The sequence below is a fragment of the Trichosurus vulpecula genome, chromosome 5, assembly GCF_011100635.1.
Source record: "Trichosurus vulpecula isolate mTriVul1 chromosome 5, mTriVul1.pri, whole genome shotgun sequence".
NCBI classification, from domain to species: domain Eukaryota; kingdom Metazoa; phylum Chordata; class Mammalia; order Diprotodontia; family Phalangeridae; genus Trichosurus; species Trichosurus vulpecula.
This window is the reverse complement of record NC_050577.1, coordinates 194,244,853-194,271,770: the sequence shown is the minus strand read 5'-3', so window position 1 is coordinate 194,271,770 and position 26,918 is coordinate 194,244,853. Positions and strand designations below refer to the sequence as shown.

The window sequence follows — 26,918 nt, the reverse complement described above, 5'->3', positions numbered from 1 at the left end:
TGAAGCACAGGGGACTTTATTTACAAGGATGGGGGATAGCTGGGGTCACCTTGGCTTCCATGGGCTATGTACAGTGGCCAGTGTAGGTAAGGCGAGGTGGGGCTGGGGGGTGGAGGTAAAGCTATTAAATTAGAAAAGGGCTGATTGAAAGGGCGTGGGGGGAGGCCAAGGAATAAATACCCGCATGGGTGGAGGGGGAGAAGAGGTTGTGTCATAAGTCACTGGAAGTAGACATCCTCTGGTGTTTGGGATCAGGCTGCAGAGAAAGAAGGGAAGGTGGGAGTGAGGGGGCCGCCACCAGGAGCCTGGAAAGAGGGAGGCTTGGAGACTGCCAGCCTCAGGGAAGTTGCTGGCAGGGGAAAGGCATGGGCAGGGGTAGAGGAAGTTGTGACCCTGGGGGGATTTATTTGGGAAAACAAGGGCAAGGGGATGGGGTAGGGGTGGGGGTGGGGGTGGGGGTAGAAGGGCAGTCCCACAGAATAAGAGCGCACAGGTGGCTGGTGGTGGTGACCACAGCGGGGCACCGTGGGAAGAATTACCATGGAATCCCTAGGCAGTCATTTCTTCTTCAGGGAGCCTTTGCTCTTCTCCTTTTCAGCTGACCGTTGCTTCTTCATCTTTTCCTCCCTCTTAGTCTTGCCCTGCAGGTTCTCGTACACATCCTCCCGGGGTCTGCAGCAGCAGAGGGGTGGGCAGGCAGTCATGGGGGCACGGGGGGAAGGCAGGGAGAGGAAGAAGAAAGAGGAAAGAGGGAGGGTGGAGGGCTGGCTGAGGACTGCAGAGACATACAAGACCCAGCCTGGCATCCTGGGAAGAGCGCTGCAAGTTCAGCGTCCCTGGAGGACTAGGGCTGACCCCCGGCCTCCCCTATCATTAACCACTCTGGACTTTAGCCCCCTCATTTCCAAGTGTTATCTTCCATTCAGTATGTGTTAGGGGGAAGGTAGGGGGAGGAGTATGGACCAGGAACAGAACTCAGGCAGGGGATCAGAAAAATTCAGAAGCCAAGACTCCCAAAGTGCTCACGTGCCAGCTCTGACACTTCCTAACCTTACTTCCTTACCTGAGCTCTCAGCACCCATTTCATAATCTATAAAAACGAGGGGGTTGGCCTTAGCAGTCTCCAGGGCCCCTTTCCAGTTTAAAAAAAAAATAGGTGACTGAATGACTGCAATAATATAAGTGGAAAAAGGTATTTTTAAAGGGTGGGGGTGGGGGGAATAAGACCGAAGGCTATGTAAAATGATACCAGCCAAGGTCGGTCCTGGACAAAAGTTGCCTCCCTTCTTTGCCGAGGTGAGGATGAGAGGTGGGCTATCTGTGGGTATGGGATACTGCATATGTGGGAATGCCGCCAGACATGATTGATGTATTGACTGGCTTTTCTCCATTGCTTCTCCCTCCTCCTCCCATCTCCTGCTCCTCAGCTCTTTCTTTTTTAATCTTTTACTTTTTTCTTAATAAGGGATAATGCTTTGTATGGGGAAGGGCAATATTTAGAAATAAAGATATCAATGACAATAAGATTTTTAAAAAGTTTATGCCTACCCTTCTTCCCTCGGACAATGTTTAACCTCAGTCCATGGAAAACAGAAAGCTGTGTTGGTGTCTAGAAGCCCTGAAAGGTCACAGTTGGAGGATAGGAAAGTCACTCACTTTGAGGAGGTCCGGGAGGCCTTGGCATGGGCATTCTTCATGGCTGGAGGGTACCCAATGTTCCCATACTCTGACTCCACCTGGCCTTTCTGGGACTAGGGGAAGGAACAGGGAGAATAGGTGTCATAGCCAGTCCAACCCCAAACTAGCCAGCTCCTGCCTTGGTCCATTGTCCTGCCTCCCAGTCCCTACCTGTAAGACATCTAGTTTCTTCTTAGTGGTCTCGATAAACTGTGCAATAGCCATGTAGATGAACTTGTACTGGGCCTCTGTCTGTACCATCCCTGAACGCTGGGCCCGAACCATCTGAATGGTTTTCTGGATGTCGATGTCACAGTCCAGACCTGGGAAGTGGGAGGATCATTGATCATTGATCAGGGCCCTGGACATCCTCCCTTCCTGTTAGTATAACCCAAGTCCACAGGATCTTGTCTTCTCATCACAGAAAGGAGCCATCTGGGCACTGGGGTACTTTAGATTCAACTAGGGTCAAGAAGGATGATGAAAAGGAGAAGCAAGTGATAAGAGAAGGATGCTATCCTTTCTTCTCCCTCATCCCAAGGTACTGGGGAAAGTATTTTCTCCTCCCTCCCACCCCTCACCTTTTGTGGAAATGGCCTCCATGATCATGTCGATAACAATGATGGTCCCAGTCCGTCCAATGCCAGCGCTGAGGAGAAGGGGAAAAGTGGGGGAAGTCATGTGATGGGGGGGTCGGCTAACAATGGGGGAGGGCAATGGCAGTCCTGGCTGCCTAGTGATGCTGAATAGAAAAAGAAGGAGGTTTGAGGGACAGAGACACGGTAGCCACTGTTAGGGGTTGAAAAGGTAGGGGCTGGGTTTGTGGCTATGCTTCTAAGAAAACCTCCTTCCCCAAATTCTCTGAAGGTGGTCCTCTGCCCTGAGACCATTTGGTCTCAGTCCCCCAGCCTTTTTGTAATTGCTTCTCTCTCTCCAGGCACAATCTAAGTCAGAGGTTCAGCATTGTCAGGGAAGAGGGTGGGCAGATTAATGGTCTAATTCTTAGATTTCTTCCTTCTTACTTCCTCCTGATTTCAGTTAAGCCTGATTTTAGTGAGGCCTGCAGTCTGATTTCATTAAAAAAAAAAAGATAGTGGGATTTGAAGAGACTTTAGAAGTCACCAAGTACTTTATTTTATTTTTTGCCCCAGACTTGTGATTTAATTTCACTGGTACAAGGGACTTTCTACTGAGGAAACTCCCTCTACCAATGCAGGTGAACACCTGCTTTGTAACTTAAAGTTGGTTTTGGGCAGGGGGGGGGGCAGGGCAGGGGTGAAGGGAAAATTGGGATACAGTGACTTACCCAGGGTCACATAGATAGTGTCTGAGGTCAAATTTGTAACCCTTCCTTCCTTTCTTTCTTTCTTTCTTTCCCTCTCTCTCTCTTTTGACTTGCCCAGAGATATACAGCTAGTATCAAGCATCTGAGGCTGAATTTGACCACTGTGCCACCTAGCTGCCCCTTGACTCAAAGTCTTAAAAAGCTTCCTGGGCGCGCTTGGTAAAGAGACTCATCCATAGACAGTATGGGACAAAAGAAGGATGTGAACCCGGGTCCCCCTGGCTATGAGTTCCCTCCTCTAGCCACTACATGATGCCGCGCCCCTATCACCAAGTCCTTTGTTCGTGCTCTTCCCTGGGCCTGGAATGTTCTTCCTCCTGGTGAACTATCGATCAATCGATAAACATTCATTAAGCACCGACTATGCCTGCTACATGCCAGGCACAGTGTTGGGGATACAAAAAAGAGGCAAAGACACTCCCTGCCCTCAAGAAGCTTACAGTCTAATGGGGGAGACAGCATGCAAACAAGTACATACAGACAAGTTATTACAGGATAAATCAGAAATAATTAACAGAGGGAAGGCACTGGAACTGAGAGGGGATGGGGGAGCCTTCCTGTAGGAGGTGGGATTTGAGTTGGCACTTAAAGGAAGCCAGGGTGGTCAACAATCATTGAAGGGGAGGGAGGGAGAGCATGGGGGACAGCCAGAGAAGATGCCCTGAGCCGAGGCACATAGTATCTTGTTTGTGGGACAGCCATGCGTGTTCATGTGCTCATGGTACAGCCAATGTAAATCCCTAATTCAAATGTTATGCCCCTTCAAGGCCTCACACACAACTTGGATTTCATAACTCAAAATTTTGTTTTATAATATTTATCACTTACTACTGTGTATTATGTAATCTATGCCTCTGTCTTATGCTGATGTTTTTCAGTCATGTCTGACCTTTCATGACCACATTTGGTGTTTTCTTGGCAAAGATACCAGAGTGGTTTGCCATTTCTCTCTCTAAATCACTTTACAGACGAAGAAACTGAGGCAAACAAGGCTAAGTGACTTCCCCAGGGTCACACAGCTAGTAAGTGTCTGAGACTGGATTTGAAGTCAGGCGCACCTGACTCCAGGCCTGACCCTCTATCCACTGGGCCACCTAGCTGCTCCCACTCATAAATTTACCTCACCTTTATACCTCCTCTAGCACTTGGCACGGTATGTGCTCAACACGGTTATTTCATTAGTAACAACGAGAACGTAGAGAATCACTCAAAGATTTGTGGACGCCTTGATGTATATTAGCCAACTAAAGTCTCACAAGAACCCTGGGAGGACAGGATCGCCGGGGTTCAGAGAAGTATTCAGTCACACAGCCTGTATCGGTTCTTCCTGACTCCAGTCCAGAAGTCTAGCCACTTACGCACACTGACTGTCTTTAAAGATGAACTCACTTGTTTTACCGGACAAAGAAACTGAGTCCACACCCCGTTCTCTCCTAGCTCCTTCATGCCTCCCTAGCCTCTCCTCTGCAGTCTGTGCAGAAGCCGCTCTGATCCTAGCCCTGGCATCCTTCTTCAGCTCCAACGTTTTCCCTCTTGGCATTCAGAACTCCCCTGGCCTCAGAGCTCCTGATTACTTTCTGTTTCCCAAAGTCTCCTCACCAGCCCCCCACCTTATCTTATTTCACCCCAGGCTTCCATGGCCCTTTCCTCTCTACAGAGTGGCCCTGCCGTCTTTCTGTTCTGCTTCTGGGAATTCCTTTTGGGATTTCTCCTTAGGAAAATGTCATTTTCCCTTCTATCCCCAAACCCTCACGAGAAGGCTGCTCTTTGCAGCAGTCTGGGACAATGGGAAAAAGACACCATTGGGCACCCAGAAATTGGGCCCTCTTTACTGAGGTCTGGGGAAGGGACAGAGAGTGAGGATGGGACATCCCAGTCAACACCATTCCTCCAGTCTAACTTTGGGGGAGATATCCCTCCCCAGGAACATAAGAAGCCAGGTGTTTAGGCTCTTGGTCCCTGCCCCCATAGTACTAGGTTTGTCAAGCTGGTGGCCTGAGTCACACTGTCTAATTTCAAACCTGTCTTGTCAAAAATAGCTTTACCCACTTCCTTCCTGTAATGTCTAAATAAAGGCCATGGGGATTTTGAGAAGTTTAGTCCAGGGAGCTGTCAGGAATGGTGGCTTCTGGGTAGGCTGCTTCTCCCCCTGCCCAGAGGATGCCCAAAGATCCTCTCAGTCATGAGGGCCGGGGCCAAGTCTGTGGTGTCCACATACAAGTTTCAGTCCTATGCCACCAGTTCTGCTGTTTCCCTCCCCCTTCTTCCTATGACCATCATCCCTCCATCCCCACCCCCACTTCTCACAGGAAGTGAAAGCAGAGAAATCATATAACCCTTATAGTCTGGGGCACAACATGGGGTTCAGCACTGACAAAGGAGCTTAGGCAAAATACATTCCGGTTCTTCCTCATCTGCCCAACTTTAGTTAGACCTCAAGCCTCATTTCTTGGTAACATCTTCCAAATTTCTAGTTTTACAGAGGCGAATACTGGGGCCCAATTCAATCCCCCAAACACTTGTTAAGCGCCTACCACATGCAAAGTACAGGGGATGCAAGAACAAAAATAGAAACAAAAATAAAATTCCCTGCCCTCAAAGGGTTTACACTCTACTGGCAGAGATGTACTATGATTGACTTAAGCTGGTAAGCGCTGGAGCTGGCACCACAACCTCAGTACTCCTGATTCTCAGTCCAAGGCTGATTTTTTTTTTGTTCCTACTAACGTCCCTCTTTCAGGCCCTAAGCCCAGCGATAGCTGGAGAACTCGACTATTACCCAATTCTGTTTAATCCAGAATGGCGTCTCTTCAAGAATGAGAACATAACCAGGAGGGCTCCTAGGAAAGTCAGTCGACTCATCTCTCACACTGAGCCACAGTAAAAAATATACTGGATATAGAGTGGGAGGACCCGGTTCTGCTACTTACTGACTGTGTGACCTTGGGCAAGTCACTTAACTTCTCTGAGACTCAGTTTCCTTGTCTGTTAAAAATGAATAAGAGGGGCTTGACCCAATAGCCTCTAAGCTCCCTCTGAGCTCTAAATCTAAACCTAGCGACATCTGAGGTCCCTTTCGGCCTTTAACCCAAAATTCCCAATAGTCAGTATCTACAATCAATGATGATTTAACTCTCATGGGGAACACTTCTCCCTTTTCCCTGCAAAGTCCAGATTGGGAAGACAAAGCAAGTCTCGAGGCTTTAACAGAAATTCAGGAAAGGCAGTAGTATGAACCTACAGCCCCCGCAGCTTCAGAAGAAAGGGTGAAGAGAGCTGGGGTCAGGCAGGAGCCCTCCCGCTCTTCAGAAAAATCCTCTCTCAGATAGGATTCAGGGTTTAATCAAGCGGGTCCCCAAGCTCTGGGTCATGATATTTAGTGCTACGATGACTCCTAGACACCTTCCAGTATGTCCTCATCATTTTACAGCTTTTACCTCTAAAAATCAAGTGTCGGCATTGGGTTATCCGTACAGAACTGGCCTCTGAACTTGGATTTGAGTCCTGGCTCTGATCCATATAGGTTATGTAACCCTGGGGAAGTCACTGACCTCCTTAGCTTTATATAGAATCTTTTTTTTTTTTTGGTTCTCATTTGTATATAGAAATGGTTGTATTTATTGATGCTCTTTAAGTTCACAAAGAAAATTTAAAAAAAAATTAAGCCATTCAGATCTCAGTGTTTTGGGCAACTCTCTAAGACTATGGATAGCAAGGCAGCTGCTGGCTTAAATTGATAGAGGGAGTTTCCTTATCGAGTTTGCTATGTACAGATGAAGGCCAAAAAAAAAAAACCCAAAAAAAACCCCAGGACTAGAGTTCTGAATTTGTGCTCCACAGGCTCCTAAGGGGTCTGTGGATAGATCCATGAACTTGGATGAGAAAAAAATTCCATCTTTGTTTTTCCTAAACTCTAACTGAAGCTTAGCATTTCTTTCAATTATGATTTTCCTCCCTCCAAATCTTATTCTGAGAAAGGGTCCACAGGCCTCAGCAGACTGCCAAAGGGGTCCATGACACAGGAAAGGGTAAGAACCTTAGCTCTGGGATCAAATACAAACTCCTCTATTTTTCATCGATGGCCCTTTGCAATGGGCTCCAAACGACCTTTCCTACTTTATAGGACATAACTCCTCTTCACAATTCCACCACTCCAGAACAACTGGTGTTCTTGCTGTTCTTCCATTTCCCAAAACTGTGGCAGTCCCCCACATCTGGAATACATTCCTTCTAAACCTCTGCCTTGTAGAATCCCTATTTCCCTCAAAGACCAGCTTAAGCACTTCCTCCTAATATCCTTTCCTGATTCCTCAAAATTCTTTTGCTTTTCCTCCCAGTCCACCCCCCCACCCCAATAACCTTGTACTTATTTTCTTTGTACCTATAGGTATGGGGGTAGGCGGAAAGAGGAAGGGGCACTCTTTGAGGAAGCATGGGCAGCGTCTCATCTCATCTCACCTGCAGTGTACTATGATAGGCCCTGCATGGGGCAGCGTCTCCTGTCGCTGGTTGATCTGGTCCAGGAAGCTGAGGACACCTCCAGGTTCACTGGGCACCCCATGGTCAGGCCAGCTCAGGTACTGGTAGTGCCAGATCTTCCTCACCAAGTCCCCCTGAGACAGGGCATTGGGAATATTGGCACCCACTCCACTTGCTCTCACCATCCACAAGGATGCCACAACCTTTTTCCTCCCCACTCCCTCTTAATGAGGACCCTAGTGGGTTGGGCTTGCCCCCCCTCCCCAACCGTGCAGACAGAGAGACCCTGTGCTAGAGTAACTTACATTGTCCAGTGGAGAGACCTCTAGGGTCCGGACCTTATACTCAGGAGTGTCATGTTCCTTGCAATTGAGGACAGAGTATAGGCCATATGACCGTTGGGTCCCAACTTCAGGCCAATAAGGGACACACTTGTTCTGGGAGGGGAGAGAGGAAAATATGGCGGTGAAATAAGACAGAGAAGAAATAAGAGATGGGAGAAGAGATGAATGGAGCAGGATTCAACAGGACTAACTAAACTTTTATCAAGTACCTACTATTACTACATGAAAGGCTATGGAGCAGCCTGGTACCATGCAAGGGGTGTTGATCCTGAAGTTAGAAGTTTAAGATGAAAGTTGAGATTAGACTATTTTCAAGGTCTCTTTTGGGTCTAAATATTTTATGATTCTAGGTGCCGTGGAAAATACAAAAATGATTAGCCCTTGTCCTCAAGAAGCTTATAGTCTACGGGTGTGAAACTTTCTTGCTGCTCATTAATCAGACCTGGGAAGTTGCTGTCTCACCCTTGCAAGATCACCCTGGTATGATCAACTACAGAGGAAGACATGTTGTGAGGAAGTAAGAAGGAATGAAAGGGAGTCAAGCCTCCACCCTAATTGGATCATAGGAATTGGGCTAGAGGTATTGGGTTGTTCTAAACACCTTGCTGTCTGTTATTGGACTAGCATTCAGACACAAGAGCCCCAACTTCTCATATTGACTCTTCTACTAATGAACTCGAGCGTTGATGGGCTTCGATGTCTTCATCTGTAGAATGAGACAGTTGGACTAGGTCAGTCTTTCCCAAATCACACCAAATCAAATTATATTGAGGATCTGTATGCTTCCTAAATTCTCCATCCTGACAGAGTAGGGGGAGAAGTACCAGGCAGAAGAGATACCCTGGAAAGGCCACTAACAGAGGTTCTATTACAATATAAAAGACATTATGAAGGAATAGATTCAGATAAAGCTAGCAAAATTATTCCTAAGGCTAGATTCTTATGCTTACTTTAACTCTTACTCCAAGTGGCATTTCTACATTTTATGTCTTCTAATTAAGAGTTATATAGTTATATTTTACTAATAAATGGTAATAAAATGCATAAGGGCCTTATCTCTCAAATAAATAAATGTGTGAATCCTCTGCCCTGAGCCAACCTGTTCTCCATAACGCTGCATTTCTCAGGAGCTTGGATATTAAATACAGGAAATGAGGGGTAGATTTTTAGACAAGCATGGTAGAGGAAGATGCAATGAGAAGGGAGGAAGAGAAGAGAAAAATATGAGCTCCATTTCTTTAAGTCAACAGGTTTTATGAAATCAGGATTTTGGGGTAGTAAAAATTTTACAGACCCATAAAAATTTACTTTGGGATAGCTGCCTAACTTCAGCTCGTGTGACTGCTTGGTTTTAGATAATTTCTATGATGCCTTCTAGCTCTGAGGCCTCTCATTTTAGACCCCAGTTAGGAAACAGTCAGACCTAAGTGAGGTTGAGAGGAGAGAAGGGGCAAGGAAGTGGGAGAAGAGAGCTGAGAAGGGAGGAGAGGGAGGGGGTAGAGGAGAAGAAATGGACCATTGTTACTGGGGAATGTGTCATACCCGACCCTTCTCCACCTCCCGCGTAGTCATGACAATAACTTGGGAGTTTTCCTGCCACACCATCTGCCAGAAGTCATTAACTGTGGCATCCAAACAGCCTTGGCTGGCAATGTAGATCTTGGCATTTTCATCTGCACTCACCAGCTGGTTCTGAGATCAAGGACAAGCAAACCAATTAGTTCCTTAGATTGTGAGCTCCTTGAGGTTAGGGATTACCTTTCGCTTCTCTTTGTATCCCCAGCACTTAGCACAGTGCCTTGCATCTAGTAGGCTTATGGATTGACAGATCTCCAGAGAGATAGAATCCTATCACTCTAACCTCACTCACCTAACACATGAACTTGACCTATCACTCTAACCTCACTCACCTAACACATGAACTTGACCACTACGGCCACAACTTCATCAGCCTTTCTGTTTGCTCCGGTCTCAAGTAGGCGTCGTGTCTGTATGTGCTACCTCCTCCATGAACACCCTAAAGATAAAGGCCCATACCTCCTCCTCCTCTTCCTCCCTCTATACCCCCAGACTTCAATTAGACCGGGAGCTACCACTGACCTTGACATAATTGGCATTGATGTAATCAGACCCTGGGATGCCGCTGTCTCGACCCTGCAGGATCACCCTGGTGTGATCAACTAGAGGAGAAGACGTATTGTGAGGAAGCGAGATGTGAAGAAGAGTTAAGCCCTTACCTTAGTTGGATCATAAGAACTGGACTGGAACTATTGGGTTGTCCTAAAACCCCTCTCTCCACCTCCCACTCAGATTTTATCTAGTCAGGGGCAGAATAAAGAAGCAAGGGCCCCATAGAGGAGACTTGGAGACCTCAGAGAGGTCTTGAGACCCAGTGGGAGATGAAAGAACTATAGTCCTGATGGGGGATGAATGGTAGGGCTGGAGGCTTTAAGGGTAAGAGTGAGGCTCCATGGGGGAGGTGGGTTCTCACAAGGAAGGATGTTCTTGTATCGGTTCTTGCACTTATTCTCAGGTCTCTGCCCCTCATGCCGATCATACAAATTCTTCACCTCCTGCTTCTGAAGACCCTAGAAGATGAGGAGAGAAAGGGCTTTAGCCAATGGGACAGAAGGAAGGGTGGGATGAGGAAAGACGGACACCCAAACTATAGAGAAATAAAGAGAGAAACAGCATGAGATAAAGGAAAAGAGAAAGACAAAAAACAGACTAGACTTGGGTTCTAAGCCAAGAGCCGGAAACAGCCAACACCTGCATGAACACACTAAATTTCACGGACTAGCTGCCAGGGACGTGGCATGAATGAATGAAAGAATACTTATTAAGTTTCTACTATATGCCAGAAAAGAAGCATGGTGATGCTTCTGGCCTTTGAGTCTGGATTCAAGTCCTACCTCAGATACATACCACCTGAGAGACCCAGAGAAGTCACTTAAATGCTGTGCTCAGGCTAAAGACTATAAATTTCAATGTTAGCTGATCAATATTTTTTGTTGCTGTTCAGTCATTTTCAGTTGTGTCCAACTTTTCATGACTTCATTTGGGGTTTTCTTGGCAAAGATACTGGAGTGGTTTTGCCATTTCCTTTTCCAGTTCGTTTTACAGATGAGGAAACTGAGACAGAGTTAAGTGACTTGCCCAGGGTCACACAGCTAGTAAATTTCTGAGCCTAAATATGAATTCCAGGCCTGGCACTCTATCCACTGCACTACCTAGATCAACATTAGTTGAAGGAATTTCTCACTGGAAGTTCCTTATACTGTAAAATCACAGGTAAAGTCAAAAAGCATATGGTAGGGACAGGAGCAGAGTGGGGAATGGGGGAGGGTGGTCTTCAATCTACACACATGTCAAAAACAATCTTCCTAAGGCACAGATCTAACTCAATCAAAAAACACTCAGTAGCTCCCCATTGCCTCTAGGCATTTGAGCTCTTCCCCGATCTGCTGCCTTTCCTACCTTATTTCATAGTGCATCCCTTCATGAGATCTAAGTTCCAGGGGAACTAGACAACTTGTCACTCCCCAAACACCTCCTCTCGGCCTCTTGGACTCTCTATCTTCCTTTCAGGCTGAGCTCAGATGCCACTGAATCCCTCCAATTTTAATGCTTCCTCTCACTTCAATTATGCTTTAGTAGAATGTAAGCTCCTTCAGGGGATCGTGTTGGATGTTTGGGCATTTTGTTTTGTTTTGTCTTTTAAAAGGGCCTAAGGATCAAGCAACCATAATGTGCCAATGTGGCAGGCGCTGTGTTAGGCCTAGGGATACAAAGACAAAAGTGAATCCATCCCTGCCCTAGAGGAGCTTACCATTGAGCTGGGGAGGAAAAGACAGAAATCGGTAGGTAGATTCATAGACAGACACAAGGGGAGGAAGATACGAATAGCTTGGGGTGGGGGACAGGAATCAGGAAAGGCTTCGTTTATGACTTTGGGTGACTTAATCTTCACTTGGTCTCCTGGTTTCCTCATCTATAAAGTGATGGGGATTGAACTAGTTGGCCTTGGAGGTCCCATCCAGGAAGCTATGTCCTTTGTAGAAGGCGATGCTCGATCTGAGCCTTGAAGAAAACTGAGATTCTAAGACAAGGGAGTGAAGAGGAAAAGCATCCCAGGTATAGGAGCCAGTAGAAAAGGGATGCAGACAGGTGATGGAGTATGGTGTGTGAAGGTCACCAAAGAAGCCAGTGTGGCTGGATTGTAATGTGAATGAAGGGGAGCTGAGGGGTGTTCTGATAAACATTTAACAACTGGCCCTCTGGGGAAAAAAATAACTTGTATACACTACACACTTTTAAGTCTAATCTGCAGTATTAACATTTTCTCTATTGCTTTTTTTAAAAGACTGAACAACCCACAAAGCAATAAGGCAAACCTTGATTTGTGGCAATGCTCATGCTCAAAATTTAACAATCAGCTCTCAGAACCAGTGGTAGGAGCCAGCTCCCAGACACCCCTGGGAGTAATATACAATGAAGATGAAGTGTGGGTTAAGGTCAGGCTGTGAAAGGCTTCAAATGTCAAACCAAGGAATTAATTTTGATCCTACAGATACAGGAATTTATGGAGCAGGGGAATGATGTGATCATACCTATACTTCAGGAAAACCACTTTGGCCGTTGTGTGGAGGATGGATTGGATTATTGAAATAGTCTAGGTGACGGGTAAGACCTGAACCAGGTGTCACAGTGACTAGATAGCTGGATTTGGAACCAGGAAGACCTAAGACAGTAGCTATGTGACTATCGACAAAGGTCAGACTCAGTTTCCTCATCTATATCTATCTATCTATCCATCTATCTAAAAGGGATTGTAATGGTACCTACCTCCCAGGGCTGTTTTTGAGGATCAAATGAGTTATTATACGTAAAGTTATTTGCAAACCTTAAAATGCTTTGTAAATGTTAGCTACTGTTATGAAGTACGGTGGTGGTTCTATGCATAGACAAAAGAAACAGATGCAAGAAATGTAGAGGTAGAAGCAATGGATTATATATGTGGAATAAAGCAGAGAGAAAGCCCTCTTTTCTCATCTTTCCAATTTTCTTACACCTTACACACCACCTTCCCTTCCCTAGATGCTCTACATCCTGGTTTCCCTGGTCAAATCCCAGTTGCCATCCCACCTGCTACAGAAAACCTTTCCTGATCCCCCTTAATTCTCATTCCTTTTCCCATTGTATTTGCAATTTATCCTGAATCTATAGCTTATTTGTACATATCTGTTATCATGTCATCTCCCCTATTAAATTGTGAGCTCCTTGGGGGCAGGGGTTGGTTTTTTGTCTTTCTTCTTCATAGGCTCAATGCTTAGCAGAATGCCTGGCACATAATTGGTGCTTAATAAATGTTTATTGACTATTGACCATCGGTGACATTGCAGTTACAAACTTCGGTGACTGGAAGGATGGAGGTACTTTCAAGAGTAATAGGAAAATTTGGAAGAGGGGAGGTTTTGGGGGAAAAGACAATGAGTTCTGTTTTGGACATATGTGTTTCCAATGTCACCGTGACATCTACTTTGAAATGTCTAACAGGCAGTTGGTAATGTATGACTGGAGCTAAAGCAAAAGTCTATGGCTAGTTATATAGATCTAGGAGTCATCAGCACACTCATATGAGTCAGTGAGGTCACTGAGAGAAAGTATAGAGAAAGAAAAGAAGAAGGCTCAAGACAGAACTTTGGGGAACTCCCAGAGTTAAAAGGCATGATATGCCTTGCAAACAATAGAATCTTGTGGGATTTTACAATCAAGACTCCACGTTCAATAAGTCACAAGACACAGAATCTTCCAGCCTCGTGCTATGCCGTTCATCCACCCTATCTGGAACACTCACCTCAAATTCCTCCCAGAATCCAGCCTTGGATGTCTCCTCTGCCTGCTGTTTCTTGTTCAGTTCCAAGACCCGGTTCTCTATGTCTGCTGCATTCACTCTTGTGGCATAATACGGCTGGGGTGATGTCAGGAGATAATTGGACGGGGGGGAGGAGAGTGAGTGTAAGTTAGGAGACTCAGATGAGAGAGCCAGAGCCGGGGAGTCATGAATGGGGTGGGGCGGGGAACAGACACAGGGGAGAGCCTTTTGCTCACCTGTCGCAGGTAGACAAAGGCACCTGAGGCCTCCTCAATTCCTGTCTTCCTGAAATGTTCCACCAAGTCTGTGAGGCTGTCGAAGGTCTCAGAGCCACCCACTGTGTAACGACCAGCCTGAGAGAGACCAAGGTCAAAGGTGTGATGACAGGAAATGAGAAAAGATGGAGAAGACCTCTCCAAGCTCAGCCTGCAAGGGCAACCCTGCTCCTTGATCTCCTCCTCCTCATCTCCTTGACCCCTATTACTAATCCTGAAATTCTAGCCCCCCCATTCCCCCTTTAACCAGGGTGACAACACCATGTGGGTAAGATGTAGCATTTTCCTGCTGGTTTTTTGAGACAGCATCACCCTCCATACTCTGTCTGGATGAGAGGTTGGGGATCTCTGACCAACCACCTGGCACCCTGGGGCAGGGCCCCTCATGCTGTGCGGTGGCTATCCCCAACATCCTCCATTTGCCCAGGTCCCATCCCTTGTCCCCTCCCTGCCACTGCATTCCTCTCACCTCACACATCACTTTGATGTGAGTGACCCTGAATGGGGAGCCTGGTCCAGCCTTGGGCTGGTCATTGAGTACAGATAGCACAAAATCACCAGGTTGGCTCAGGCTCTCACGAACCAGAAACGTCCAGGGCTCACCCTTGGCCTGAAGCAGCGTCTCAGCCTGGGCCCCAGACATATGGCCATGGTACCACCTGATGGGACAGAATAAGGGAGGCAGAGGAGAGTTGGGGGGAGCGATGGGATCAGAAAGAGGGAAACAGACCCAGAGAAAGGAAAAGAGACAAGAAGACAAAAAACCAGGGTGAGACTAAAAGAGACAAAGGAGAAACTCAGAGACAGACAGGAACACCAGATTAGGAAACAGAGATGAGGACACAGGCTGAGATGATGGGAAGCAGGGTAATCAGAGATGAAGAAAGAGAGAGCAGAGCAGCTATAGGCAGAAACAGTAGATTCAACAATTTAACAAATGTTTATTATTAAGCATTTCTGGTTTGCCAAGCTCATAGTAATCTCTGTCAAATAAAGAGATTAGGAAAGACAGGAAGTCACATGAGAAAGAAAGTCCTGGGAGATAGCCCCAGGGGAGTCTGGTGCCAAGAATGGAGGGGATAACACGGAGGACCCCAAAATCCCATCACGGTGGAGAGGAGAGATTGGGTGCTGCAGGGGTGAGAGGTCAGGACAGAAAGCAGAACTGGAACCTTTCCCCAACATCCCCCCAACTCCCCCCTCCCAACCTGTTCCCTAGAGGAAACAGTTAACCCCAGGGCTGCCCAGCCCCACAGGAAAACACGTGATGGAAAAAGCAAAAAGCTCCCTCTGGGGAGAGAGTGAGAAGTGAGGTTTCTTCAGCCTGAGGGTTGAGGGGGGGTAGAGATTTTCCAACCGCAGGGATGATGAGGTAGGAGGGGGAGGGTAGGACAGACAGTCTTAAGAAAAAGAAGTTAATTTTTTCAATGCTCGTATAGAGGACACCAAGGCTTCAGTGACCACTGACCTAAGGACCCAAAGGTTTCCTCTCCAGTACCCAGCACCCAACCCTCCTACTAAGCCAAGAGGACTCTACTCCAGAAGCAGGCCTGGTCCCCCAGACTGAAAAGGAAGGGGCTCCAAAGTCTGGTCCCCCACCTCCAACAACAGGATGAGGAAGTGTCCATGCAAATACTGACTTGCCCACAGGCTAGTAATCAAGTACAGAGGAACAGATGCAAATTCCCAAGGGAAAGCACTTCGAAGAGGAAGGGAAGAGAAGAGGAGGATAGCAAGAAGGTTATTGGGGTGAACTCCTTTTTTCTACCCAGAGTACTGAGCACTTTTTGGGACAATTCAGATAACCAGATTGGGGGGAGGGGAGGGGGTGATGAACCATTCACAGTCATCTCTTTGAAGGTCCCCCTCAGTCTGGTCTTTATTAAAATCCAGTGCCTTCACTATCCCCCAGGCCTTGGCTCTATCTTGGCTTCTCTTAATTCCTTTTCTTGCACCCCTTGACCCCAATTCTTCTTGACTCAAATTCTTCTTGGTAGTGTCCCTCCATAGCACCCACTGCTTCTGGCCTTCATGACGCCCTCAACCCCTGTGTCCTGTATAGATCCCACATTGGGATGGGAAGAAGGACTAAAGGGATCTGGTAGGTGAGGAGAGGGGGCACCATGGAATTACCAAAGGAGGAGAAAGATGAGTTTGGGTAGTAGGTCTGAAGCTTCCTAAAAAGTGGTAAATAATAGCGATACGCATTCTCTAGGACTTTTCTTAGCCCGAGCCTGATCAATATTTTAAATCAGTGATTTGGAATAATGGCATAGAAAGCCTGCTTAGCTAGTTGACAAGAATATATAATATTATATATAATTTAATGTAATATAATATAATAATAACTGACAAGAATAGCTGGTATGATAACAGAAACAGGATTCAATATGTGCTGACCAACTAGTTGCACAAGAAAAGGACAGTCCAACATGGCTTGGCAAAAGCTAATATGAAAAGACCTGGATATTTCAGTCAATTGCAAGCTTAATCTCAGAATAATGAAATTTTAGTCCTGGAAAGGACATGAAAGGTTTTCTAGTCCAACCAATACCCAACAAATGGTCATCTGGCCTTCCTCAAAGACTCCCAGTGACCAAGAACATTGTGATATAGCTGTTTTTTAAAAATCTAATGCAAAATTAATATAAGTACAGCATCCAGACTGAGAGAGAGGAGATAGTTCCTCTGGTCAGGCCAAATCTGGTATATGGCATTCAATTCTGGGCGCTACATTTTACAAGGGGCACTGATAAACATGGTCTGCAAACTATGTTAGATAAGGAAATATTACCATGACTGGGGATAGTTAGGCTGGAGAAGAGAGGAGTGAAGGAGAATATACTGTCATACGGAAAAAGAAATAAATGTGTTTCACGAGCAGCAATAGATGGAAATTAAGTGGATTTTGGCCCAAAAGAACTCTCTAGAAAGAACCTGAGCCATCCATCAATGGAATGCCTTGGTCTGGAGGTAATTACTCTATCGAACTGAAAAGCAGATGGCCATCTGCCGGGCATGCTGTAGAAAGGACTCTTGCATTGGGTGGAGGGGTAGGACAGGACAGTTTTCACCTCTCATTAGGTTCATCACCCTTACTAAGAGTCCAGGGTCAAGGCTCATCTCCCCTCTGAGTGGGGTTAGGGAGTTGGGGGGAGGGTTGCCTCACCTCTCACTGGTGGGGTCGGAGCAGTTGAGTGGGTATTTGAGGTGGATAATGGTACCATCACGGTCCTGTAGGACACCTTGCTGTTGAGTGTAATACTCCACCAATTCTGCCAACGTAGCAAACTTTTCTCCTCCATAGAGATCATAGAAATCCCCCGAATTCTGGATGCGGATGTGGGTCACTTGGTCTCCTACCCTGTGGGATACCAACCAGGAACAGTGAGAATGGGAGCAGAAATGGAAAGGGGAAAAGAAGGCACAGGGCCAGAACAAAACCAGAGGGTGCAGGCAGGGAGCAGGGGGCAGTGTGGAGGCCTGAGGGTTTCATTCATGGGAGCCCTAAGGGACATCACACGGGGCTGGGGAGGTAGTCTGGGGGAGATGAAGCCAAGGAATGAAGGGCACGGGCAAGTTGCCGGAGGAAAAAGGAAGAAGGGCACCAACCTGACAGAGAGGGAAAAGTCTCCCTGGTTCTTTCGGCTGGGCCGGGCCAAGAAACTCCCATGGACCCCGCGGCCCTTCAGCAGAGTCTCAGCATCCAGCCCACTGAGATCTCGGTGAAACCACCTGTGGAAGGGAATCCACAGCTGAGGACAAGGGCCACAAGAGGCCAGGACAGGTGCTGTTCAGAGCTCAGGACTCAGCCTCCCATTTCTAGACACAAGGGAGCACTTGCTCCCCTGAACAAGCATCTCGTGTGGTCCCTCCCACCCCCAGCATCCTGTGCCCTGGGTCCTTACCTCACCATCCTGGGAAGACTTCCTGCAGGCTAGGCTGATGGGTGAGGAGGGAGGACAGTATAAACGGGCCCAGGACAGGGCTCAGAGATCTCCCCTGATGCCACAGAGCCCAGTCCCTCCTTGCACTGGCCCCTAGCTCCCAGAAGCACCACCAGTACAGGGCAGCTGAGGAGGGGGGGAGGCGGGGACAGGAAGGGGCGAGGCCAGACCCCCAGAGGGAACTTGCTTCTACTTCTGCTTTTGTAGACAAGCTGAGAAAGCAGAGCCTTATGGTGGTGGAGGTGCTGGGACCCATCTCACAGAAGCGTGTGATTTCTTAACACACATAAAGCATGTTGTGCACACACGTACACATGTGTGTGATGGCAACAAAAACACACAGGCTCATGCGCATACCTGTTCACAAAGATCACACACATGACCTCACACGCAGGAGTGTGCTCATGTGCATAGAAGATGAACTCATCTGTGACTTATAACACTTCTCTCCTCCCCTCCTCCCAAGCCCTCTTCCATCTTGATTGCTTCTATGGGCTGACCAGGGTCCCTGCCCATGCTGGGACAGAGAAAGGGAGCCGGCTGGATAAAAGGTCACGCCTTGATAACCTAGGTTCCATCTCCCTAGGGAACAGAGACACGGGGACATGGATAGAGCAGGGGAGAGAAGAGGACATCCTGGAGCAGGGCCTGAGAAATAATGATCGACAAGGAGAAAAGCACCAAGGAATGGAAGTAGAAAAAGTGGACAGGATGATGTCTGGTAGCCTTCAGGGTAGTGCATGGTTGTGCTCCTCACTTATGGGGTGGGCTAGAAAGCTCCAACAGAAGGAAATCTTTGGTACAGAGGGCCAGGTAAGTCACAGAAACCTAGAACCCTGCCTTGCCTGTCCCCAGTCTCTGGGCCACCTGCCTCCAGTCTATTGGGGAGGGGCTCCTACCTCGCTTTCTAGCTTGGTATCCTCTCCCTAAAGGGCTCTCTGGGTTGCCAGAGAGAAGATGGCTAGAAGCCTAAGAGCCTCTGCAGCTGAAGAATAGAGTCTGGGGGCTCCCAACTGTTAACAGTCATTTTAATTACTTATTCTAATTCCTTCCAGTCATTCTTCCCAAAGCAACCCAGTGAAATGGCTAGTGCTCTAGCTTTGGAACCAAGAAACCTGGGTTCAAATTCCAGCTTTTACTGCCAACTACCTATCTACCTTCCTTCCTTCCTTCTTCCTTCCCTCCCTCTTTCCTTCCTTCTTTCCTTCATTTCTTCCCTCCCTCCTTCTTTCTTTCTTTCTTCCCTCCCTCCTTCTTTCTTTCCTCCTTCCTTTCTTTCTTTCCTTCTTCCCTTCATTCCTTCCTTCATTCTTTCCTTTCTTTCTTTGTAACTTTAGGCAAGGTTACTTGCTGTTACTTGCTGGGACTTGCCTCCCTGGGACTCACTCTCCTTACCTGCGAAATGAAGTAGTTGGATGAGTGATATATGATCCCCTCATCCAGCATAGGTTCTCTCTCCTCACCCTTGTCCCCTGTCCTGGAACTCTTATGGGAAGAATATGTCCAATCACCAAATAGTTAGGAAAATATAATCCCCTCTACCATCAAGGGGCTCCAGCCTGGTTGAGAAATTGACCCAGAGCATCCCAGGTTACAGGGAGCCAGGCAGGCCAAGGAGATTGGGACAGGATGCCAAAGGCTATACAGTCTCTGCTGCTTAAGGACAGAAACAGAAGGGAAGGGAAGTGTTGACTTTGAAGCACTAGGTGAGAAAAGAGGCAGGCTGGGAGCACACGGAATTCACATCCAAGTTCATGTTCACGCTACAATACTCAGATACCTAGACTATACACCAATATCCCCATACCAACTGCCAAACATTTGTTGAGCACCTGCTAATATATATAGACTTGAACTAGGCCCTGGTGATGATAACCTCTCAGGTAGTCAAGAAGCATGTATTAATTGCTTATTATGTGCCAGGCACAGTGCTAAGAGCTGAGGATACAAAGAAAGGCAAAATGACTCTCTTCATGGAGCTCACATTCTATTAATTAGTTTATTTTTAGTTTTCAACATTCACTTCCATAAAATTTTGAGTTCCAAAATCTCTCCCCATTTCTCCCCTCCCTCTACCCCAAGGTGGCATGCATTCCAATTACCCCTTCCTCCAATCTGCCCTCCCTTCTATTACAACCCCTCCTTCTCTTATCCCCTTCCCTCCTATTTTTCTGTAGGGCAACATAGATTTCTATACCCCATTGCCTGTATGTCTTATTTCCCAGTTGCATGTAAAAACAATTTTTAACATTGGTTTTTAAAATTTGAGTTCCAAATTCTCTCCCTTCCTCTCTCCCCACCCACCCCCATTGAGAAGGCAACCAATTCAATACAGGTTATACATGTGTAGTGATGCAAAACACTTCCATAACAGTTATGTTGTAAAAAACTAACTATATTTCCCTCCATCCTATCCCATCTCCCATTTATTCTATTCTCTCCTTTGATCCTGTCCCTCCTCAAAAGTGGTTGTTTCTGATTACCCCCTCCTCCCATTTGCCCTCCCTTCTATCATTCCCCCACCCCTTCTCCCTTTCCCTCCTGCTTTTCTGTAGGGTAAGATAGATTTTCATACCCAATTGGAGCTCACATTCTAGACAACATGGAAATCCACCGTGTATATACAAGGCAGATGTCAGGTAACCTCAGAGGAAAAGGGATTAATAGTAACTGGGGAGCCTGCAAAGGCCTTTGGTAAAAGGTGGGATATGAGCAGAGACCTAAAATAAGCCAGGGAAAATAAAAGGTGGAAGGGAAGCAGGAGAGCTTTCTAGGCAGTCTGACCACAAAGGCAAAGACACAAAAACAAAGGGAGTTCAAGGAAAAGCAAAGTATTCACAGAGTTGGTAAAAAGTGAGTTATGTGTTAAGAAAGCAGGAAGGTGACCAGTTGTGGATTTTAAAGGCTAAAATGGAGGATTTTATACTTCATCCTAGAGGTAATAGGGAGTCACTAGGGTTTATTGACTGAGGATAGGAGGTAGGGATGATATGGTAAGATGTGTACTTTAGGGAAATCATTTAGGGAGGATGGTTTGGAGTGGGACTTGAGGCAGGAAGACCTATTTGAATTCTAATGTAAATAGTCCAGGCAAACTCTGGAAAGCAATTTGGAGCTCTGCCCCAAAACTACTAACTTCTGCATACCCCTTGACCCAGAGAGAACACTATAAGGTTTATGCCCAAATGAGCAGGACCAAGAGAACATTGTATACAGTCACAGCAATATTGCTTTAAGAACGACTTTGAGCAAATAAGTCATTTTGACTATTATAAATATCCAAATGAACTATAAAGGATGAAGGAAGGCATTGTCCACTTCCAGAGAAAGAACTTATAAATAGAAGTATGTTGTTGTTTGCCCTTTGTTCTCAAAGAGGACCATGATATCAGGAAGGTGATGCTGTGACTTGCAAGTGAATTAGATTTAAGTAAGGGAGTGTATGCAAAGTCACCGGTTCAAAATACAGATTATACATGTGTATAATATACATTTTCTCCTCTGGAGCCATCTGGGTCCAATGGTAAGATATAGATAAGGACAATGGGAGATTACCTCCAGAAGCATGTATAGAACAATTAATATATGTGTGTGTGTATATATATATATATGTATGTATGTATGTACATACACATATATACATACATGTATGTATACACACTATATACACATATATACATACATATACATCCACACATGTATATGTATATACCTGTTTGTGTACAATGGTGGCCATCTCTGGGGGGAGGGGGAAGAAAAAAAGGGGGAAAAAAGAAATTTACACAATAACTTTGTTGTATATTTAAAAGGAATCGCAAGTAGTAGTAGATTTGCAGTTTCATGTGCAATCATCTTTTTTATTATACTATGTGATGGAAATATTGGTTTTATTCCATAAATTAAAAATAAAATAAAATTTAAAAAGAAATCAAAGAGATATAAAAACAAAATTATCTATACAATTTTAATTAAAGTTGATTATAGTCAAAGAAGAAGAAGAAGGGCCCATATGTACAAAAATATTTATAGCAGCTCTTTTTGTAACAGCAAAGAGCTGGAAATTAAAAAGTGGCCATCACTTGGGATATGGCTTAAACAAATTACAGTATATGAATGTAAGAATATATTTTGCCATAAAAAGTGATGAAAGGGATGGATTTATGGAAATCTGGAAAGACTTATATGAATTGATGCAGAGTGAAGTGAAGAAGAAGCAGGAGAAAAATATTATAAAAACAAAACAGTAAAGACAACTTGGAAGGACTTAAGAACACCAACTAACTCAAGGACTAACCATGAATCCAGGGGACCAAACATGCTTCTCACCTCCCAACACAGAGGTGATGGACTCGAAATGAAGAATGAAGCATTTTTTTTACATGACCAACATAGGAACTTGTTTTGCTTGACTATGCATATTCATAACAAGGGTTTTCTTTTTCTTCGCTCTGCTAATGGAAATTTGAGAGGGAGAGAAAATAAATGCTTATCAATTAAAAAAAATACCAACAGTCTAGGTGAGAGGTGATGAGAGCCAAAACTAGGTAGATAACTGTGTGAGTGATGAGAAGGGGATGTAGGTGAGAAATGTTGTAAAGGTAGAAATGACAAAATTAGGACATGTTGGATATTTGGGATGAATGTGAGTGAGAAGTTGAGAATGACATCAAGGTGTCAAGCCTGAGTGACTTAGGAAAATGGAGATACCTTTCACAGGAATAAGAAAGTTGGGAAGAAGGAAAAATAATTAAGTTCTGTTTCAGACATCTTTGATTTGAGTTGTTAGCTGGAGACCAGGACTGGAGGACTTCCCACAAGGCAGTTAGTTGGTGAATCAGGTCTAGAGCTCAGGAAAGAGATTAGGGCTAGATAAATTGATCTGGTAATCATCTCTATGGAGATGATAAGTGACGACAACACTGAGTGGGCCCAGGAAAGAAGATTGGGAAAATAGCTACAGTCAGTGAGCAGGACATTTATAAAAATTCAGCAAAGGAGACTGAGGACTGGTCAGAAAGGTGGGAAGGAGAGCCAGGAAAGGGAAGTGCACAAAAAAAAAAAAAAACTAGAGGGAATTGAGAATCCAGGATGGTGTTTGGCAGCATTAAAGGTTGTAGAGTGGTCAAGAAGGTTGAGGACTGAGAAAAGGCCATTAGATTGGGCAGTTAAGTGATCCTTGGTATTGTTGGAGAGATCAGTTTCACCTGAATGATGAGATCTATAGTCAGACTGGAGAGCTTAGAAATGAGTGACACAAGAAGTGGAGGCTTTGGTTAAGGGGAGGAGATAGAGGACTAAAGATACTGGGGATGGTCAGATCAAGTCAAGATTTTTTTAAGGATAGGGGAGACACAGGCATGTTTGAAGGCGGCAGTGAGCAGCCAATAAGTAGAAAGGGGAACAGTGAAGATTAGAAAGATACTGGGGATGATTGTGGGAACAATCTGCTAAACAAGACCGGAGGAGAAGGGTCATCCTTGACAAAGAGAAAAGCTACCTCTTCATGCTGGTGGTGAAAGAGGAGATAGTGGGGGGAAGATGCCTGAGTGATCTGAGATGAGGAGGGCATTAGCGAATGGTTGCAATTTTTTTGGTGAAAAATGAGGTAAGGTCTTCAGCTGAGGAGAGGGGAGGAGTGGGGTGAGAGACTTGAGGAGGGAAGAAAAGCTTTGGAATAGCCCAGGGAGTGACTTGGTTAGAGAAATCATAAAAGGATTGCCTTTCTGCAGGGAGGGCCCAATTGAGGTTATGTACCATCACATGTACCATGCACATCATGCAAGTAGGGGGCAAATTGTAGAAAATACAACCTGCTTTATTCTGAATCCTTATTTGGAGGAATTTGTTCTCCCAACTCTTTCCTTCACCCTACATATCCAATGAGTGGCTAAGTTCCTCCTTCTTTAATTCATCTCAGTATCTATCCCCCTCTCTCAATTCACACTGAAATCTTCATTACCTCTCACCTGGACTATTGAAATGGTCTCCTAATTAGCCCCCTTGCCTTATATTTCCTCTTCTTTTTTCCAATCTACCCTCAGCAAGCTGCCAAAGTGATAGCACCTAAGAGCAGGTGTGACCATGTTACTTTCCTGCTCAAGGAGCACCAATGACTGCCTACTGCCTCCACAATCAAATACAAATATGTGTGTGTGTGTGTGTATACATTATATATATATATATATATATGTATATGTATGTGTGTGTGTGTGTGTGTGTATATATCTCAAATATAAACCCGATTCTAGCCCACTTTTCCAAGCTCCTTACACGTGACTCCTCTTAACACTCTTACAATTCAGTCAAAGTGGGCTTCTAACTATTCTTTACACGTAACTCTCATTACATTTCATCCCCCATCTCTGTGTCTGGGTTACACTCACCTCCATCTCTTACAATTCACAGTTCCCTTCAGCTCAAATCAAAACTGAGGTCTTTCCTGATCCCCCTAGGTGCTAGAACTATCCTGAACTCCTGGGGGGAAGGAAGGGAAATTATGTTTAATTTGAATGTATTTTATATATGTATATCTCTCTATGCTGTTTCCTCCCATAGAACAAGATCTTTGAGCCAGGACTTCTTTCTCCTCTGTCTTTGCATCCCCAGCCTCTAGAGTCTTTTGGCTGTCTGGTGAAACCTGTGGGTACCTCGTCAGAATAACGTTTTTAAATATATAAAATTACAAAAAAAATAGTTATCAAAAATGATTTTTTTAAAGTTCATGGACCCTAGGTTAAAATCCCTAGCACTGGGAACTAAATAAGAGCTTATTGACTCATAATTCTGTAGAAAATATATAGCGTCAACAAAGATTTTTGAGGGGAGGAAGAGAATAGGCACAAAACAATTATTTCAGAAGGTTGACTAGGTAACAGTGTGTGTGTAGGATGCATGAGGGGAAGGGAATCAGTATTCATCCGGTGCCTACTACATGCTGGCCCTTTACAAATATCTCATTGGATCCTCACAACAGCATTGTGAGGTAGATGCCGTTATTATCTCAATCTTATAGAGGGTGTTCCTGAAGTCTGGACACACAGGCAATGTGGAGTTATTGCATCGAGTTCACATGAGTCTTGCAAAGCGCATCAACCTTTGCATCACAAATGATGGAACTCATATTGAAGATGTTATTTGTTAATATTCCAATTAAACAAAATGTTGTTGAAAATTTCATTCATTTCTTAAAAACATGCATTTTTGCCTGTGTGTCCAGACTTCAGGAACACCCTGTAGATGGTGAAACTAAGACAAACAGAGGTTAAGTGACTTGCCCAGGATCTCACAGCCAGTAATTGCCTGAGGTCCCATTTGAACTCAGGTTTTCCAGCCTCTAGTCCCGAAGCTCTGTCTCCCATGCCACCTAGCTGGCTCTCTAAAAGGAGAAATAAGACTGAATGTGGGGAAAGTGTTTCAATACAATCATGAGAAAACAAGACACTGAATTATAGTAGCGACCTATATGTATTGGGAGAGAGTGGAAATAGTGTAAAGAAATTATAGACTTAGTCTAGGTTCCTGTAGTACTTTCTGATAAAATTTTTACATTTTTACAGATTTCTTCCAGCAGTTATAACAGTTCTGTTTATGTACTCAATAGGTGCTTAATAAATGTTGATTTAAACAAAAAAGAACCTTGAAAGGAGTTAGTCACTTGTATTCCAGGCCCAGAGGAGATGTCTGGAATGACAGAAAGAGGAAGTTGAGTTTAGGGGACAGTTTCAGGTGGAGGTGCCCAGGAAACAGAGATGTTGAGAGGTCAGGGACTGGAAATATAGATTTGAGGGGCTTGCCAAAAAAAAAAGAGGCAAAAGTGACCCCGGTGAGAATGAGTGAATGGATCGATTACGGCTTCCAAGTAGAAATTGTAGAGAAATAAAATCAGGAACCTACGTGCTTGAGTCCTGAGAAACACTCACAGTTGGGGAAAGGAATAGGAAGTTGTACCGGCAAGAAGATGTCATAGACAGAAGATACCAGAGTCAGGATATGTTTCTCCCCCTCCTGCCCTAAGCTCAAGGTGAGCCAAGCTTGAAGTTCAGTGACCACTGTATTGTTATGGAGGGCTGGAGCCAGAGGTAAACCTGGGCAGCGCCAGAAGGGGTGTGTGGAGGATACAGACCTCTCAAAGCAAAAATCCAACTTCCCTTTCTCTCCCCCTCCCCCCCCACCCCAATAAAGTGTTCTAGTACAAAGCACACTAGCTAATTAATGTCCAGTCTGTGCTAGCCACCACTACCACCACCACGAAAATTAAGACCTGCTCCCTCTCTACCCCACCACCAACTGGATTCCTCTTCCTCTGGGTGACACCGCCACTCCTCCCTTGCTTCATCGATTCTAACAGTACTAAGATCCAAATGGTAGAAGCTGGAGGCAGTCAGGGCTGGGGGACTTACCCCGAGGACAGCATCTCCCCCAGCGGCTGGGTCTGAGTGCGTAAGCACAGACGGGGCTAGGTGAAGTCACTGAACCCACACAGGCCTGCCAGTTCAGGTAAGGGAGGAAAGTCCGGGAAACTGGAGATTTCCTTATCCATCCCAGGTGGGGGCAGTGACACCACAGAGACAACCCATTAAGTTAATGATCCAGAGAAGGAACCTGGGTCAGGGGGAGGGGCTGGCCCAAGGACCGCCCCTACCTGGGCAGCGTTCTCCAGAATCACCAACAAATCCTGGCTTGACTCCTTCCCCTTTCTTTTCCTTGTCCCTATCAAAGTCGATCCGCTGGGGATTGAGAGGAGAGAGACTGAGAGAGAAGAGACAGAACATTGAATTTGACCAGCACGTGGTTTGTGCATAACAGTCTTGGATTTTAGGGATACAAACACAAAATAAGCAGTCACTGCTCTCTGGGAGCTTAATTTATATAAGGGCAAGCAAGGTGTGATATGTACATAGATAACTGCTTGGTAATTTGAGGGGAGAGGGAGAGAGACAGACAGACAGAGACAGAGAGAGTGTTAGGAAACAAAAA

General features: G+C 45.5%; 1 protein-coding gene across 2 annotated transcripts; it reads right to left on the bottom strand.

The window, feature by feature from the left end:
* On the bottom strand, nt 1–26,433 carry PTPN6 (protein tyrosine phosphatase non-receptor type 6). Of its 2 annotated transcripts, none has more exons than XM_036761358.1 (16): nt 26,342–26,433; nt 17,608–17,730; nt 17,165–17,359; nt 14,465–14,654; nt 13,957–14,073; nt 13,703–13,816; nt 10,337–10,433; nt 9,946–10,025; nt 9,388–9,537; nt 7,807–7,938; nt 7,481–7,635; nt 2,259–2,326; nt 1,849–2,000; nt 1,657–1,751; nt 540–672; nt 1–256 (listed from the first exon to the last, which is right to left on the bottom strand). In XM_036761358.1, the coding sequence occupies exons 1-15, from the start codon at nt 26,353–26,355 to the stop codon at nt 558–560; spliced, it is 1,797 nt and encodes a 598-aa protein (XP_036617253.1). In that variant the 5' UTR covers nt 26,356–26,433; the 3' UTR covers nt 1–256; nt 540–557. The 2 variants fall into 2 exon arrangements, with proteins under 2 accessions (XP_036617253.1, XP_036617254.1); XM_036761359.1 differs by lacking the exon at nt 26,342–26,433 and adding an exon at nt 17,904–18,066.
* Between the last annotated feature and the right edge of the window lie 485 nt (nt 26,434–26,918).

What these genes read in the sequence shown, in the direction of transcription:
- PTPN6 (XM_036761358.1), bottom strand. An exon ending in ATACAAGAACATCCTTCCTT is followed by an intron (nt 10,026 to 10,336) that starts GTGAGAACCCAC and finishes CTTCTCCTCTAG; the next exon opens with TTGATCACACCAGGGTGATC. An exon ending in AGGTCTCTCCACTGGACAAT is followed by an intron (nt 7,636 to 7,806) that starts GTAAGTTACTCT and finishes GCCCTGTCTCAG; the next exon opens with GGGGACTTGGTGAGGAAGAT.